The sequence below is a fragment of the Pelmatolapia mariae genome, linkage group LG4, assembly GCF_036321145.2.
Source record: "Pelmatolapia mariae isolate MD_Pm_ZW linkage group LG4, Pm_UMD_F_2, whole genome shotgun sequence".
Lineage (NCBI taxonomy): Eukaryota > Metazoa > Chordata > Actinopteri > Cichliformes > Cichlidae > Pelmatolapia > Pelmatolapia mariae.
The window spans coordinates 22,604,432-22,622,073 of NC_086230.1; the positions used below are offsets into that span (position 1 = coordinate 22,604,432).

The 17,642-nt window shown below is 38.8% G+C and overlaps 2 protein-coding genes and 1 long non-coding RNA gene across 3 annotated transcripts; 1 reads left to right on the forward strand and 2 right to left on the reverse strand.

Annotated features, from left to right (window-relative positions):
* Nucleotides 1-1,138: 1,138 nt before the first annotated feature.
* On the reverse strand, nucleotides 1,139-13,959 carry LOC135932933 (uncharacterized). Its single transcript, XM_065470697.1, has 5 exons — nucleotides 13,920-13,959; nucleotides 13,509-13,829; nucleotides 10,024-10,038; nucleotides 4,110-4,223; nucleotides 1,139-1,440 (listed from the first exon to the last, which is right to left on the reverse strand). The coding sequence occupies exons 1-5, from the start codon at nucleotides 13,957-13,959 to the stop codon at nucleotides 1,139-1,141; spliced, it is 792 nt and encodes a 263-aa protein (XP_065326769.1).
* Nucleotides 5,694-7,584, forward strand: LOC134626755 (putative nuclease HARBI1). The gene is made up of 5 exons (XM_063472687.1): nucleotides 5,694-5,775; nucleotides 5,862-6,043; nucleotides 6,811-6,924; nucleotides 7,010-7,121; nucleotides 7,202-7,584. Exons 1-5 carry the CDS (start codon nucleotides 5,694-5,696, stop codon nucleotides 7,582-7,584), a joined length of 873 nt encoding a protein of 290 aa, XP_063328757.1.
* Nucleotides 7,834-8,168, reverse strand: LOC134625464 (uncharacterized). The gene is made up of 3 exons (XR_010093729.1): nucleotides 8,102-8,168; nucleotides 7,958-8,017; nucleotides 7,834-7,875 (listed from the first exon to the last, which is right to left on the reverse strand). It is a non-coding gene; the product is annotated as an uncharacterized LOC134625464 (long non-coding RNA).
* Nucleotides 13,960-17,642: the final 3,683 nt, after the last annotated feature.

The window sequence follows — 17,642 nt, forward strand, 5'->3', positions numbered from 1 at the left end:
GGCCTCTGGAGAACTTCAACACATGTTGAGGAGGTAATTTAGCAATTTGAATCAGCCGTATTGGATCATGGACACATCTAAAACCTGCAGGACACTGACACTCGAGGCCTGGAGTTGCCTAACCCTGATCTACCCTTACACATCAGACAGGCTCCTGCTGTCAATCCTTTTAAATCTCATCTTAAAACACTTTTGTATTCATTGGCTTTTAATACAGCAAGAGAGTTATTTGATATTTATTTGGTACTAATATTATAAGTTATTTGGTACTAGTTATTTTTTTATTTTTATACAGCATTTGATCAACTTTGCTGTTGTAATTAAATGTGCTATATGAATAAAATAAAAATAAAAATAAACTAATGTTTAGACCATCTAACATAATTCAACCATTTCTCTGTGTTGCAGATCAGAACACCTTCTTTACCTAGAGTGGACAGCAGGTATCTGAATAAACACTAACACTGCATTAGCATCTGCCAACAAACACAGAAAAACATGTGTGAAATGTCTTTCTCCAAAAAGATGGGCTATGAAACAGATGAGAAGAACGTCTTACACTTTAGAGAAGTGATGAGAGAGCAGACAGTCCCCAGCATGTTGTCAGTGTGAGGTGTAAACATCCTTTACTATTCAGCTGAGATGTGAAAATCATTGTAGTGAGAAGCAAGCAACAGATAAAATTTAATTTAGCTGCATTTTCACTTCATATGAAACATTGTGCAACTTTAACAGTATCTATTTAGGTTGATTAATGTGACTTATGGCAGCCAGAATGTAACAGTTTTCAGAATTTTAGACAATCATTTATTACATTGCTGTTATTTAAAAACACGTACATATGTGACAACTTGCGTTGTTGGTGGTCGTCATATTCCTTGATGATTGCTAAAATGTATCAAAAAGAGTAATTCAGTGTTTATAAAAACACTCTCGAAAGTTGGTGGGTTTTCATTGATGAACATTAAAATAAATAAAACATAACAATAAACACACTATTTGAAGGTGGTGAGTTTACACTGAGTTTGTTGAATGGGTCTTTTGTCAGCATGTGAAAAAAAGAGCATCAAAAGCAGAAGTATCAGTGGGGAGGTTTTTGTCACAGTGTAAATCACTGTGATACAGCAGTATTGCTGTCTCATGTCTCACAGTAATAAACTGCAGAGTCTCCCTCCTCCACATTGCTGATGATCAAACGATAATCTGATGTTGACTGATGAGTGGATGTGAATTTTGGAGAGGAGAACCCAGAGCTATAGCTTGGACCACCTTCACTATAATGAAAATACACCACAAACTGAGGAACTCCTCCTGGAATCTGTTTATACCAATAGACACTGTTAGTAACAGTCCCCAGGTTACAGTCCATGGTGGCTGTCTCTCCTTTCCTCACTGATAAAACAGGAGGTTTCTGTGTGAGCACTGTCACACCACTCACATCTGCAAACAAGAAGACACAGAGTCAAGAGAAACACACTAATATTTAAATCTAACATGAGATCTATTCTTCAGTATATTGTAGACTCTTTACATGTTAGAGCAGTGATGAGAGCACAGAGAGTCACCAGCATGTTGTCAGTGTGTGTTGAGAATGGACTTGTAACTTGGAAATAGATTTGACTCCTTCTGTAGGATGAGGAGAGGAGGTGTAAACTATTAAATATGTCACTGAAACTCAGAGAGACTGACAGGAGGAGGAGCACTGGATTTTTTTTCCCCTTTCTCTAACCTGTTTATTTTCATAAACACTGATGGTGGTAATCTCTTGTTGTTTTCGTCTTCTTTTTTCCCTTGATTAGTTTCTTTTTATTTGTTTGTTTTATTGCCGTTTTGAATTTTGGAATGGTTACTCTCCCCACATCCAAAATGAGACAGGATTATAGTTGGATATAGTTTATACTTAAACTTGTGTTTTATTCAAAAAATAAGCCTTGATGTAAATTTAGCTAAATTGAAAATTTTTATCACTGTCTACAGAACACTGTTATATATTGTTAATGTGACATTTTGACATTTCTGGATGATCCTGAGGTTCTTGTATATTTACCTCACTAAACGTTACGTTAGTGACTACTTTCACACTAACTTGATCAAAATGCTTTTGCAGCTTTTCTCCCAGCATAGCTCTCTCCTCCAGTCCAAGTCACCTCCTGACAGAGGGAGAGCCTGATTAGCTGATCAGCTCTAGCTACAGTTAAGTAGCAGAGGGGGTTGTTAATCAGCACAGGAGCACAGAGGCTGCAGCCTGAAAATACACAGTGTTCAGCAACTACAAATGTCATATAAGTCTGAAAGTCTAGAAAATAACAGTAATGATATTAGCATTATTTGCAGCAACATTAAGTTTTCAGCTTAAGTTTTAAACTACTCGACTTTGCACAAGTCGAGGAGCGTGTCAGGTTACATTTCACTGTGTGTTATACTTGTATAACTATGCATGTGACGAATAAAGAACCTTGAACCTTGAACTATGAAAAGCCATTAAGAACATCCAGTGAAAGGGAAGTACAGAAAATATATGCTGTTCCAAAAAAAATTAAAGAAACACTTTTTAAGAGTATCGCATCAAGTAAGTTAAACTTCTGGTCTGATCAGTCAAGTAGCAGAGGTTTGTTAGATTGTTAATCAATTTCAGCTGCTTTAGTCTTAATGCAATCAACAACAGGTGCACAACACAGGCAATGATGAAAGCACTATCAAAACAAATGATTTTACACGTGGAAGTCACTGGCATTTTCCCCTTTTACTTTTTCTGAGTGTTTCTTCACTAGTTTTGTATTTGGCTATACTCAGTGTCTTAGCTGGTAGCATGAAGAAAAACCTGGACTCCAACTCCTCCAGTACAGCGGAGGAGTGTGTGTCTCTGGTCCAGTGGACTCCGGGTTCCTACTGGTGCACGACAATACTCATGAGGAGAGAGTATACAGGAACTTCCTGAAGACCAGGTGAACTGTATAAGAGTAGAGTTGAGAGTAGAGCTGCAGTAAAGATTAGTTACAGAGCTGGACTCCATTTAGTTTAGTTTATTATTAGAAGATCATAGACCAAACCAAAGAGGTAAACTGATTTTAATTTACCAAATGCAGCCTGAAAACATAATAATATGAATCACATTTTATAGTCCAGGAAAGTCCCATCTAATGTTACAGAGAGCTGACATAACTTCATTTGCATGAAGTTATAAAAGATACCGAGACCTGCAGATGCATCCTGGACAGGAAGAGAGGGAGGAGCAGATGTGATGCTTCATTAACTGAGTGTGAAGATTTATTTACAAATATACAACCGACGTTTTAAACCAGTGTCACCTTTCCCTTTGTGTAGCCAAGCAGAATTGTGTAAAGTTACTCCCCATTCTACAGATATGGAAAAACATGCATATTCAGAGCATTTCTTTAGAGTTAGAGTAAAACAGTTAAATGTGGTTACACGTTAATTATGTTCTCATATCTTCACCTTACTAAAATGCAACAATTTCAGGTTAGTCATTCGGAATTTATGTTAGTGGCTACTTTGAAACTGTATTCTTGCTTGCTAAAAAAGTAAAACAAATGTTGTATATCCAATGCTTTTATTGATATATGAAAAATAGCAGTTTCTTTGAATATCTGCAAATAAACACATGACTTAAACATTTTGCTTTACTCTGATTTCTAACATGTATCATATCAAATTAAATCAAATTTATTTGTATAACACATTTAAAGACCAAAGTACACCAAAGTGCTTTTCAGTAATACCATAACACAGATAAAAAAAAATACAATATAAGAAATATATATAAATTACAGATATAAAATAATTACATAATGTTAATGCAGAACCGGATGAAAATCACTCTAATTAGCCTCGCTGCAGCATTTTGTAGTAATTGGAATCGCTGAAGGAGGGAAAATTGGAGTCCCAAGTTAGGAGTTATAATGATCTAGTCTTGAAGTGATGAATACATGAATAAGTTTCTCTAGATCTTTACGTGGTGTATAAGGTAGACAGAACATGCAGACTTAGCAAACAGCAGAAGCATAAAGAGGCATATTGTAAATGCACATTCTGATCCTCGACTATTCAGTGGGACATTCTGACTTCTTGATAGTTTTGTGTAGACACACTGGACAGACAGACCAGAGAAGCTGTGTTGGACTGGAGCTCAGCACTGGATGGAGGGAAGAATGTCAGGACAGGAGGAGGGAGGCTGGAGCCTGAAAATACATGAAGGACATTTTAAAAAAAGAAAAGAAAAATCAAAGGAAAGGAGATAATGAGAAATTAGAAATTAAGCAATGAAAACAAAAGAAATCAATCAACAGGAGTCAATATGGAATAAACACAATATTTGTAATGAAAAACAGTCTGCAAAAATATATTGAAATAATAATCCAACATTAAATTTCTTTTTAAAATTTTCCAAAATAAAATATGACTAGGATTTAATTCTACAGGTTTCTGCATAACATGTCAGCTACTGTGAATCATTTTCTTTCATTTCAAAGAAAACTGTTGGACCAGTTTCTCATCACTTAAAATTATTTTTTAACTTTAGTAACACTGTTAACTGCTGTTGAAATAAGAGAAAACCCAAGTACAAAATCTTATTAATTTCAAATTAGTGCTTTTGTTATTAATGTCATGGTCCTGGGTCATGTGACCCAGTGTTTTGAGTTTCATTGTATTTTGCTATTTATTCGTGATCTAGTTTCATTTTTCGCTTATCTACTTAATTCCTCTCAGGCCTACGTGGCTGTTTTAGTCCTTTGTTTTTAGGTCCTTTCGTGTCATCACCGCTTATTCTTTACTCAACCTTCTGTGTTCATGTTGTCAGGTTGGTATCATGTCTGCATCTCGTCATGTTTCCTGTTTATTTTGAAAGTCCTGTTTCTATGTTCTGTGTGGTTATTTTACTCTTACCCTGTGGTGTCATTATGGTCTATTGCACAGGTGTCGAACTCCAGGCCTTGAGGGCCGGCGTCCTGCAGGTTTTAGATGTGTCCTTTATCCAACACAGCTGATTTAAATTGCTAAATGACCTCCTCAACATGTCTTGAAGTTCTCCAGAGGGCTGGTAATGAACTAATCATTTGATTCAGGTATGTTGACCCAGGGTGATATCTAAAACCTGCAGGACACCGGCCCTCGAGACCTGGAGTTCGACGCCCCTGATCTATTGTGTCAGCTGTTTCCTCAAGTGTTTCCACTTCCCCTAATCTCCCTTCTGTGTATTTAGTCTGTGTGTGTCCTTTCAGTCTTCGTCGGATCATCTGTGTTACCTCCCTGCAGGTATTCACATTTATTATAGTTGTCTTAGTCGATTCATAGCTCCTCGGTCTCATCTCTGTCTCAGTTATTTTAGTTCTTCCAGTTTAGGTTTTCATTTAGCTCTCGCCCCTGTTTGCCTTCGTTTGAGTTTGTTATTCATGATATCAGCCACAATAAATGCTCGCCTTTTGTTTACCCCTGAGTTCCATGTCCCTTTGTGTCTGCTCTTGGGTCCATTGAACAAACACACCGGCATAACCCCGCCATGACAATTAAATTTATTGGCATTAGTTTGTTGTAAAATAATCCCATTCAACACAATTCTAGAGCTGTATTGTATTCTTTTTTTTTTTCTTTTTATTTATCAGTCATCAATAACAAAGTATGTTTTGTTAGGGGAATGTACTTGTCATGGTCCGCGGTGGGTGGCTGGAATTTCCATGAGGCTTCTGAACCTACCTGGGATCCGCCCCTGGGCAGGGCCACCTCCTCCAGTTCCTGCACACCTGGAGCCGATTGCAGGCAATCAAGCCAGAGTTATTTAAGCCTCACGCTGACATTCATTCACCCCCAATTTAATTCATTAACTAAACTTTGTTGTGCTGCAGTTTCTGGATTCACCTTGGCTCAAACCTTTGGGTCACACTCTACTCTCAGACTTAAGATATCAAGCCACCACTCTGGAAATCACTGTGTGCCTCACCTGCCTGCCCTCCTGCCATCACACTCCATCTGCTCACCCCAGATCCCCATCGCCTATTCCCTCATCTCTCTGTTTCTCCTCCTGCAAGTAAGAATAGCAATACAAATTGCTTACCACTTCAGGGCCCTGTTTCAGAAAGCCGGTTTAGTGCAAACTCTGAGTAAGTATACCCTGAGTTAACGAAAACGCTGGGTTTTCGGTTTCACAACGCGAGTTTAGATTAATTCTGAGTGAGTTACTATGACGACACACTCCGTGAAGCTAACCTGCCCCCTAGCAGGTTTACTTCAACTAACCCTGACTTTCTCTGCCTCTTTGTCAGAAACCTGACTGTAGGAAGTGTCAGACATGGCGTGCCCCTTCCTTGAAGAGCCAGTAGATGTTGAAGCCCAAATTCTCCGCAGAGCTCTCCGCCGGGAGAGAGTGATTAGAGCGCGTTTGGACATTTTATCATTTCCTGATGATTTTCTGTGTGAACGTTAGTTTTTCAGCACAATCTATAATATATTTGAATAACATCCTCAGGCCTTATATTGCTCATGTGACACATCGCGGACATTCTCTCAGTTCTGTACATATTATTTGTATTGCACTTCGTTTTTTTGCAAACGGGAGCTTTCTGTATAATATTGGTGACGCTGAGCACGTTTCCAAGGCTACCGTCTGTCGGGCAGTCAGGAATGTTACAGTTGCACTGAAACGTCTCCTGTACTCATTTGTGGTGTTCCCCGGTCATAGACCCACACGATTTATCAAAGAGGGATTCCACAAAATTGCAGGTATCAGGATGAACAAAACTTAATTCATGATGTGGTGATACTTGAACTACTACTTAAATTTTACATTTATTTTCAGGGTTCCCAGGCGTGATTGGCTGTATAGATGGCACTCACATTCCAATCATTGCTCCTTCAGTAAATGAAGGAGACTATGTGAACAGGAAGTCTTTCCACAGCATTAATGTACAGGTACATAGTTCCCTGTAGCATTTCAAACTAACAAATTATTTCATTATAGTAATGGATGCTAATTTGTGTTCTCTGCACTGTGAAGATCATATGTGATGCTGCCAACATTATCACAAATGTGGAAGCCAAGTGGCCAGGCTCTGTTCATGACTCACGAATTTTTCGTGAATGTACACTGAGCACAAAATTTGGACATGGTGAGTTGAAAATACTTTAAAATATATAAAGACCAATTGCTACAGGGACATTTGAACTGAAGTGTATCCTTCTGTCTTAGGAGAGTTCACTGGCTACTTGCTTGGTGATAGGGGGTATCCATGTTTACCCTATTTGCTTACCCCTTACCCTGACCCTGAACCGGGCCCACAGCAGCGATATAATCTGGCTCATTGCAGGACAAGAGCCAGAGTTGAAATGACTATTGGAATGCTTAAGGCCCGGTTCCAGTGCCTTCAAAGACTCAGGGTCACCCCAGAAAGGGCATGTGACATTATTGTGGCATGTGTGATTCTTCACAACATTGCCACAATTAGAGGAGAACACTGTCCTTCTGAACCAAACATCAGCAGTGATCCAAACCATGAACATCCTGACCCTCCCACGGACATACAAGATGGAAGAGCAGTCAGAGACACCGTATGTCACAATCATTTCCTTTGACCCATCACCTCAACATGTTGAAAGAAGAATAAACAGATTTTTGGTTCAACTTGCTTTATTGGTCGCCTGTATTTCCTGTACACAAAGTATTAATAAGTATATTATTATGTTGTTCAAACACTGAAATAATTCGTCCATCTCTGACCACTTCACCCACCCTTAACTGATGTTCCAGCAGTAAAATCTCAATCTTGGTCTTTTGGATCTGCTGCTTGAAGTGTTCCATTTCCAAGTCACATTTTTTTTTACTTTCTTGATCAAATAGGTCTTGTACAGCTGCTTTACAGGGAGCTATTGAAACACAGAAAATAGCATTGACATTCATAGTACATGCCTACTTAGGTTGGTTGTAAATCAGTGCTGAACATCTTACTGAGGAAAGGTTTGTTGGAGAAGTGGCTGGACCCTCTTCCTCTGCATTTCCATCATCACTCTGTTAGAGACATAGAAAGTCCATGGTTTTATTATAGTACCACATTTTATTCAATTGTTATATTTTCCATTGTAAGATGTAAACCTCATAAAGTGTCTCTGTTGCTTCCTCCTCTGTAACAGCTGTCAATGTTTCTTCATTATTTTCCTGTAGTAATGAAATTAACAACATTGCTGTTCTACTGTAAACTCATATAATCTGTGTAGTATTAAGAGTACTCACAACTGCATGTTGGTCTGGCTCAACAGGAGGCTGCACCAGACGCAGTACACCATCACCATCAACTGATAGAATATGAGGTTTATACAGGTCACTTATAACTTACAAGGGAACAAATGGCAATTAACAAACATATACCAGTCACCTTACACTTCATTGTCATTATGCTCTCAAAGACAACCAAGACTGAGGGAAGGCAAAATCAGTAGGAAAATAACTTCACTACAAAATAATTCATTATGGTAAAGAGTTTATCAAATGAATGAGTAGCACTGCAAAGGTGACTGTGAAGAAAGGATGTATGCACATCATGTATTATTTTGAATTTACCTCTTATGTAGGCACTTGTGTCTTGCGGGGTTATTGACTCAGAGGATGTCCCCGCAGAGAAGCCTTCAGCCACAGGGCGCCCACTGTTTTGGCTGAGGGCCAACTGCTCAGCCTCTGTGAGTGGTGGTGGTGGAGGACCCCCACCTGTTTTTCGGGCCTTCGCTTTTTTTCTGTTGGCTATAACGGGTCACATTTGAGCATACAGAGTAAGCAAATATGTACTTGTAATGTGCTCAGATAATTTCAGTAAGTGCTTACAGAAAGAAAATTAATGTACCCTCTAACTGCAATTGATTTACATAGGACAAACAGACCAAGCACTATGGCTCACAATACAATTACGCCTTACCTGTTTGGACTATATTTTTATATTTCATTTTTACTTGCTGCCAGGAACGTTTGGAGCCTGTTGGGTTGCACCTGCGCTCACATCACATCACAAAATAAAATGTATAAACTAAAAAATAAAATGAAATATAATAAAATAACGTGTTAAATGGGTGGAAATCCCTAGATCAATGTTTAAATTAACACTCACGCATTGACTCTGTCGGCTATGTTTTGCCATGCATGCTCCCTTTCTTTTGCAGCTGAGGCTGTGTTACTTTTTTTCCGCAAAATTTGCATGTTATCGGCATATGCTGCCATCAGAATTTCGGCCTCAAGCGCTGTAAAATACATTGACCGCGCCTTCTTTCCCTCCGTCTCCATGGTGACTCGCTTAATCTGTGCTCCACTAATCAGGGCTTTATGTATCCTCGTGCGCGCGCTTAACTTGGGGTTAAAGCGACTCCGCGTTCTGAAACCGAATATTCCGAGTTGGACAGTTCGGGGTTACTCAACCCTGAGTATCATTTTTAACTCTGAGTTTTCTAAACCCGCTTTCTGAAACAGGGCCCTTGTCATAAAATAAAACTCACAAAAGCAAAACAAAACAAAACTCAGAACAGAGGAGCTGGAACACGACAAACACACAGCACGTACAGGGTAGCAGACATTAATGACACAACAGAGAGCAACGGAAAACACAGGGCTTATATACACAGTGGAGTAATCAGGGAATAGGAAACAGGAGGGAGACACAGCTGGGAGAAATTAGGGCTAAAGGGACAGGGGGAAGTAAAACTGAATACACTGACATAGGACTGGGACTATAAAAATAAAACAGGAAACGAGAAACAAATCATAAAGACGCAAACTTGACAATGAACTAAACCTAGAATAATAATGAAAACAGAATAACTTAAAGAATCAGAACATAAATCATAATACAGAAAAATACCAAAATATAAGAAACTGAAAAAGCTGGGTCAAAATGACCCAGAACCATGACACGTAGATTGGCAGAGCTAACTCGAAATTTCGAGTTACTTTTCTCAAAGTATTTTCAATGGCTCCCCTCTGGGCACCGCCGCCGCTGCATTTCCTGCAGGACTGAGAGGAGGAGAGCCACCGTGGTCCCCAAAGCCACTCTGCTTTTTAACTCCAGCAGATAAGACCATTTCCCACACAAGAAACATAAACTACTCTACACTCTTTTTATACTACCGACACTTTATTCACTTTTAGTCACTTACAGTTATTTATTCACCTTTCAGTCACTTTAATTTTAAAACTGTATATTCTGTGTATTTATTATCTCACTCTTATTGCCTGTTCTTATTGTCCTTATCTTCAACGTTATGCTGCTCTGTCGTATGTTAATTGCCCCTTGGGGATAAATAAAGTCTCTCTAATTCTGATTCTGATTCAAAATTTTGAGCTAATAAATTGAAATTGGTGACGGAAACAGCCTTCCATAGATGGGAGCTGGAAGCATGTAAATATCATAATAACCACAGCAGCCAAAAAGAGTGCCTGACGAGCCCATCTGTAAGTAAGCTATTAAGACTCGACTGTACACCGTGTTCGTGTTTTCCTCCGAAATAATAAGTTCCATTGGAGCAACAACACCTCTTTCTGTCTCTCGCTAGCAAAGTTGACGCAGACAACAAAGTAAAGCTAGTTTTCAGTTACTAGCCCGACACGGAACCCGACGTATTAGCCAGAGGTCCCGCGGACCTCTTTTAGATACGCGCGGAATAATTTTCTATACGAGGTCGGTGCAAAAATGGTGAGTAACCTTCAGTAATAGTAATAAATCACACAGCAATAGTACATTCATGGAGTTGTAAACATCATGATAATATGATAATATAATAAGTAATCCAAAGTATTCAGAATACTTTACTCTCATTGAGTAACGTAACAGAATACGTTACAAAATACATTTTGAGGCATGTATTCTGTAATCTGTAGTGGAATACATTTTAAAAGTAACCTTCCCAACACTGGTTGTAAGTAATTCAGAAAGGTTGGAACACCTGTAGGAATTAGTAGCACCAGCTTTCAAGGCTTGATCAACATCCACTGATCCATTGCTGTGTTTCCTGTGCCTTTGCCTTTTTGTATAGTTCTGAAATGTACATTATTTTTCAGTTTTGGGTAACCTTACCTTTTTTTTTAACCTCTGGCAGTTCACCACTACCATTTCAAGCAATTCATTGGACTTGAGTGACTTAAATTGCAATAAATAACTGGAAAAATGGGGGTGTTCTAAAACTTTTGACTGGTAAATGACTGATATTTTTACCAGTACCTTACTAATGCTTACTAATGTGTAATTATAATAATGTGTGACCTAATTATGTTTTAGTGAAGTCTCTCTGTATCCATAATGGAGTTATTTCAATCTCAACTGTATTTACACTTAGTGTAGTAAATCACACCTTCAGTGTTACTAGTTCATGGTCATATTTTAAAGACCTGACTTACATAAATAATGTTATTGAAAAAAGGTAAAAGAATGAAATCTCTAGTGTTCTTGTCTACAATTTTCTAGATTTTCTTTCTGGCTTATAAACGTCTAACATGAAGGTTCATTATATGGTACTAAATCTGTCTGAACTATTATAAACACCCAGATAGGGATGGATATCTTTCTTAGCAGCACCTTTGTTCTTGGCACACTTCAGCAACACAAGTTTCTTGTTAATGAGGGAAATGAGGGAAAACCAACTAGAAAGGTTAAAAAAATTGTTATTACAGTTTCAAAAGCAAAAACATCAACATTTATATATGTAACCATGTCAAAATCAGAACATGTACACATTAAATATAAATGTGTGTACAATTAAGACAAACATCATAAACACATCTCTATATGAAATGAAAATTTGCTTCTCCATTTAAAAATGTGTTTTTGATGAATCCAGTGTATATTTCTATTGATTCGTTCTGTCTGACAGATATCTGGTTACTGTCATATTTACTGCAGGTGGAATGTAACAATTAAACAATTATAACCATGAAAGAGCTGAGAGTAGTCTATACAATTTTTATTATTTAAAAATAACTTGCAAAAACATAAAATACCATATGTTGGATAGTTTGGTTTATGTGTTTTTACATATTATAATTTGGGCCAATGTTAGTGAATGAGATGTATTTTTCAGTACTTTTCTTAAATGAATAAAAAAAACACCAACAACATTCCAGTGTTTAAAAACACAGTCTGAAGATAGTGGGTTACACTTAGTTCATTGGATATATATATTATCTGCATATGAAAGCGTTTCTAAAAGCAGAAGTAATACTGAAGAGGTTTTTGTCACAGCCTGAATCACTGTGATACGTGCGCAGAAGCAGAGTCATCATATGTCTGACAGTAATACACTGCAGAGTCTCCTGTCTCTGCTCGCTTGATAATGAACTGGTAATCAATATTTGATGAGGATTTAGAGTTGAATCTGTCTGAGGAGAATCCTGTTCCAAAGCTGGGTGAGCTGCTAGAATGAAGAAATCTTAGAACATATTGAGGAGCCTCACCAGGAACTTGTTTATACCATCTAACAGAATTCGCATCATATCTCTCTATGTTGCAGCTGAGAACAACTTGTTGACCTGGAGAAACTGTGTGGACAGCAGGTGTTTGGGTCAACACGATCACTGCATCAACAGCTGCCAGGAAACACACACAAAAACATGAATGAAAAGTTTACCTCCAAAAATATACACCCTAAAACAGAAGATCTTACATGTTAGAGCAGTGATGAGAGTGCACAGGGTCCACAGCATGTTGTCAGTGTGAGGTGTAAATGATCTTTACTGTTCAGCTGAGACGTGAGTAGGACTGTAGTGAGAAGTGAAGCGATACTGACACTTATAAAGACACAGAGGAGAGGAAAACCAAAGGAGGAGGAGATTCAACAAAATGATTTTCATTCATAGAATAAAAAATCATTTATAATGCAAATAACATCAATTAAATGTTTCTGGCTCATGTTCAACTGACACACTTATGGCTGTCATGACATATTAGTCATGAAAATATTGTTGTAAAGGGAATAAATATTATATAACTGATTATTGACAATTTTAGGTGTTAACACCAATCTCTTTCTAGCTGAAATGTGAGCAGGACTTATGTGAAAAGAATAAACAGTAAAGATTATGAGAACATGAGGTAGAACAAGTCTCAACAAATTCAGAACAGTTGTAGTTTAAATGCAAATGTCCTTATACTCACACATCACACGTTTTCTTCCTTTCTTATATTTATTTCGGCCTGATGTATAGTCATCACTATTTAAGAGCTGAGACTGATGTTTACTAAATTTCTATTACTTATAGATAACTTTTAGTTATACACAGTATTAGTCCACTTCTGACTTGTTTTGGCTGAATAATATCTCTATATTCCTCTGCTTGCTTTATTCATATTTTCAGTGATGAATATTAAAATTAATTTAAAAAACAAAACAAATAACACAGTATTTGAAGGTGGTGGGATTTCAGTGTGTTTCTTGGATGTGTCTTTTTTAAAGCATGTGAAAGAGCATCAAAAAGCAGAAGTATCTGTGAGGAGGTTTTTGTCACAGTGTGAATCACTGTGATACCCCACTGTTAGCAGAGCCGTCCCATGTCTGACAGTAATAGACTGCAGAGTCTCCCTCCTCCACATTGTTGATGATCAAACGATAATCTGTTATTGACTGATGAGTGGATGTGAATTTTGGAGAGGAGAACCCAGAGCCATAGGTTGGAGAACCAGAGCTATAATGAAAATGCAGCACATGCTGAGGACTTCCTCCTGGAATCTGTTTATGCCAGACAGCAACAGCATTAGTAACAGTCCCCAGGTTACAGTCCATGGTGGCTGTCTCTCCTTTCCTTACTGATAAAACAGGAGGTTTCTGTGTCAGCACCGTCACACCACTCACACCTGCAAACAACAAGAAGACATGGAGTCAAGAGAAACACACTGACATTTAAATCTAACAGTCTTTTCTACAGTATATTTTAGACTCTTTACATGTTAGAGCAGTGATGAGAGCACAGAGAGTCACCAGCATGTTGTCTGAGTGGTCTAAGAACTGAGTGGAGAGATGATGGTGGAAGAGCTATTTAATACAACTAACAGGAGGAGGAGCATTGGAGTTTGTTTTTTTTTATTTCGCTTGCCTGTGTTATTAATATTAAAAACAATAATAATATGTCTTGTATATATAGTTTTTTTTCTTATTTTGGAATGGTTAATAACCATTCTTCCTTCATGGTTGGTTATATTTTATACTTTTAACTTGTATTGTATTTAAAAACTATAATTAGATTTGCATATTCTGAAGCAACGTAAAGTTTACAATTTCAGCTTTAGCTCTGTAGAAAATCATTTTGACAGCAAGTTATTCTCGCACACGTCAAACTTTGTGGTGACTTTGCACAACAGTGGGATCATCTAATTAAATAACTAAATATCTGTAAATAAGATGGGCCTGCTTACACATGTGATGTATAAAAACAGTTTTGTAAAAACAAAAAAAGTTTGCAACTTGAAATTCCCACCCTGTGATAAACCATTAAGATTCAGCAGTTAAAATAAACGAAAAATAAATCTGATATAATTATGTCAAAATTTGTCACAGCAATTGCATCATGAGAGTTGACGGAGATGCTATCACCTTCATTTTTACAAACGATCAGTTTAATCAAAATTAAAGCTTGCTAAATAAAAAGTAATAAATAAATTAAAAAATATATATGATTGGTTATATTTAAATTTGGCTATTTTAAATTATATTCCAAAGTGTCATGTTTAGGCTGTGTGCAGGCAGGATAGGAGGAATGATGGACCAAAAAGTGCAGAGTTAAACCAAAGATTTATTATTGAATGACAAAAACAGAATACTGGCTAAACTGGGAACACCGCCGGCTTGGCGGGCGGGTGGCTTAGGATAATGGAGATTGTGACACAGACCAAAGAAAACACAGGGCTTAAATACACAGAGGGAGCAATCAGGGAATGGGAAGCTGGGAAAAATCAGGGCTAACGAGACAAGGGAAGCAAAACCAGATACATTAACATGGTATAATTCTTAAATATGTAGCCTAAAGCAGATAACTCGTAAACTGGAGAGGAAATGGCGTGTCACAAATTTAGAAGATCGTCATTTGGCCTGGAGAAATAGTTTGTTGCTTTATAAGAAAGCCCTCCACAAAGTAAAATGGTAAATGGCCTGTATTTATATAGCGCTTTACTAGTTCCTAAGAACCCCAAAGCGCTTTACATATCCAGTCATTCACCCATTCACACACACATCCACACACTGGTGATGGCAAGCTACGTTGTAGCCACATCCACCCTGGGGCGCACTGACAGAGGCGAGGCTGCCGGACACTGGCGCCACCAGTGCCAGAAAGCCAGAACATCTTACTATTCGTCACTGATTGAAGAAAATAAGAACAACCCTAGGTTTCTCTTCAGCACTGTAGCCAGGCTGACAAAAAGTCAGAGCACCGTTGAGCCAACCATCCCTTTAACACTAACTAGTAATGACTTCATGATCTTCTTCACACTTAAAATTTTAACCATAAGAGAAAAAACATACTCATAATCATCTCACACATGTAACATTATCTACAGCTACTTTCAGTACCATTGATATTCATTTAGAGTATTTTTCTCCAATGGACTTTTCTGTGTTAACTTCAGTAATTACTTCCTCCAAACCATCAATGTGACTTTTAGGCCCCATTCCTACAAAACTGCTTAAAGAAGTCCTGCCATTAATTAATGCGTCAATCTTAAATATGATCAATCTAATAATCGGCTATGTACCACAGCCCTTCAAGTTGGCAGTAGTTAAACCTTTACTTAAAAAGCCATCTCAAGACCCAGCGGTCTTAGATAATTATAGGCCAATCTTCAACCTTCCTTTCATATCAAATATTCTTGAAAGAGTAGTTGTCAAACAGCCAACAGATCACCTCATGCACGAGGTGCTGCGTCCTCACACTGCTAACTACCTGGATGATGTGATCATGCACAGTGACACCTGGGTGGAGCATGTGCAGTGGGTGGCTGTGGTCCTTTAGTCACTGAGGCAGGTGCGGCACAGGGTAACCCGAAGAAGTGTACAGCTGGACGGAGGGAGGTACAGTATTTGGGGTACCACTTGGGAGGCAGGCAGGTGCGTCCACAGGCGGAGAAGGTGGCAGTCGTTGCATCCTGCCACATCCCAAGACGAAAAAGGAGGTCAGGTGGTTCCTGGGGCTGGCTGGGTACTGTCGCCAGTTTGTGCCCAGGTTTGCAGACCTGACCAGCCCCTTGACTGATCTCACCCGAAAGGGTGTCCCAAATGTGGTCCAGTGGATGGAGCAGTGGCGGACAGTGTTTGTGCAGGTAAAAAAAGCTCTCTATAGGGAGCCAGTGTTACACACTCCTAACTTGTCCCTCCCTTTCATCCTGCAGACGGATGCCTCAAAGAGAGGCCTGCCGTTTTGTCCCAGCAGGTAAGAGCGGGTTAGGGTTAGTATCGACTTGCATTGGTCTTTGGTCTGTTTTTTATCCCAAGATCAAACTTGTCATAATTTCACCAATTGCAATTTAAAAGTCTTTGCTATCAAAATGCTTCCAGTCCTGATGTTGAGCACTCTTTTTCACCACTGTGTTGTTGTCGTTTATAGATTGTAAGAGCAGGATGGCTAATAGAAAGGCCAGTCCTGAATACAAGACCCCAATAAAAAGGAAGAGGGTCGCTGAGCAGGCTGGTCCTTCCACCAGCCCAGATGCACATGTGGTCAAAGGTGTGAAGCGTAAAGCCCAGCAAGATGGACAGGACACACAAGCAAGGAAAGAGCTCTAAACTTCTTGACCATATGAGCAGTGACAAGGAGCAAGCGTCTTCCTCCTTGGACACTGGTAAAGGTAAGCTAATTAGTTGAGTGAGCGCTAGATTAAGTGTCCAGATGGTTGCTAGCTTTCAGATTTTAGTGGTTGGGACATATTTGTCTCTATCATCTATTAAGCTGATGTGCTCTTGGTGTTTTCTACATCTGCAGACTGTAGCTTGAACATTTCAGAGGGTTGCAGTAAAAACATAAAGGTGTGCACGAGAAATGGCAAAAGGAAGGCCGCGGGAGACAGCAAAGAGCCACCTAAGAAAAAGAAAAGGAACGTGGACCAGGACAAAACCACAAATGGAGTTTGCAGTTGATGCTGCAAAGGAGCTTGAGGACAAACACATCTTTCACCGAGACATCAAGGGTGAGAACATTCTGATTGAGACCAGCTCAGATGTGCCTCGTGTTCGCACCATCGACTTTGGACTGAGCTGTTTTGTTAAGGAGCGATCGTAGTTAAAAAATACAACCGTCTTCTATGGTAACATATTCTGCTCCTGCTCTTCACAGACATAACAATTTGTGTCTTTTGCTTTAGATGAAGTTGGAATCATGTCTGTTTATTAGGTACAGCTGTTCACACCCCTCCCGAGTGGTACAGGCGCAATTACTACAAGTCCGGACGCTTCATGCACAGGACTTTAATACAATGAAGTTCCTCAGAAAGGAATTGAAAATCAAAAAGCATCTGTCCACAGGTAAGAAAACTTCACACTTCATGATTCACCGATGCCTTGGATCACTGAAACTATCATCTTCATGTTTTTTCTCTTTTCTTCCTGTCCAGACTGCCTGAATTTCTTGAATGCATGCCTAACTAAAGTCCCGGAGAAGTGCACAACGTTGGAGGACCTTC

What these genes read in the sequence shown, in the direction of transcription:
- LOC134626755 (XM_063472687.1), top strand. Translation starts at nt 5,694, where the DNA reads ATGAGGCTTCTGAACCTACCTGGGATCCGCCCCTGGGCAGGGCCACCT. An exon ending in ACACCTGGAGCCGATTGCAG is followed by an intron (nt 5,776 to 5,861) that starts GCAATCAAGCCA and finishes GTTGTGCTGCAG; the next exon opens with TTTCTGGATTCACCTTGGCT. An exon ending in GAGCACAAAATTTGGACATG is followed by an intron (nt 7,122 to 7,201) that starts GTGAGTTGAAAA and finishes CTTCTGTCTTAG; the next exon opens with GAGAGTTCACTGGCTACTTG.
- LOC135932933 (XM_065470697.1), bottom strand. Translation starts at nt 13,959, where the DNA reads ATGCTGGTGACTCTCTGTGCTCTCATCACTGCTCTAACAT. An exon ending in TCTCATCACTGCTCTAACAT is followed by an intron (nt 13,830 to 13,919) that starts GTAAAGAGTCTA and finishes TGTTGTTTGCAG; the next exon opens with GTGTGAGTGGTGTGACGGTG. An exon ending in TTCTCTGGTCTGTCTGTCCA is followed by an intron (nt 1,441 to 4,109) that starts GTGTGTCTACAC and finishes TCTTGTTTGCAG; the next exon opens with ATGTGAGTGGTGTGACAGTG.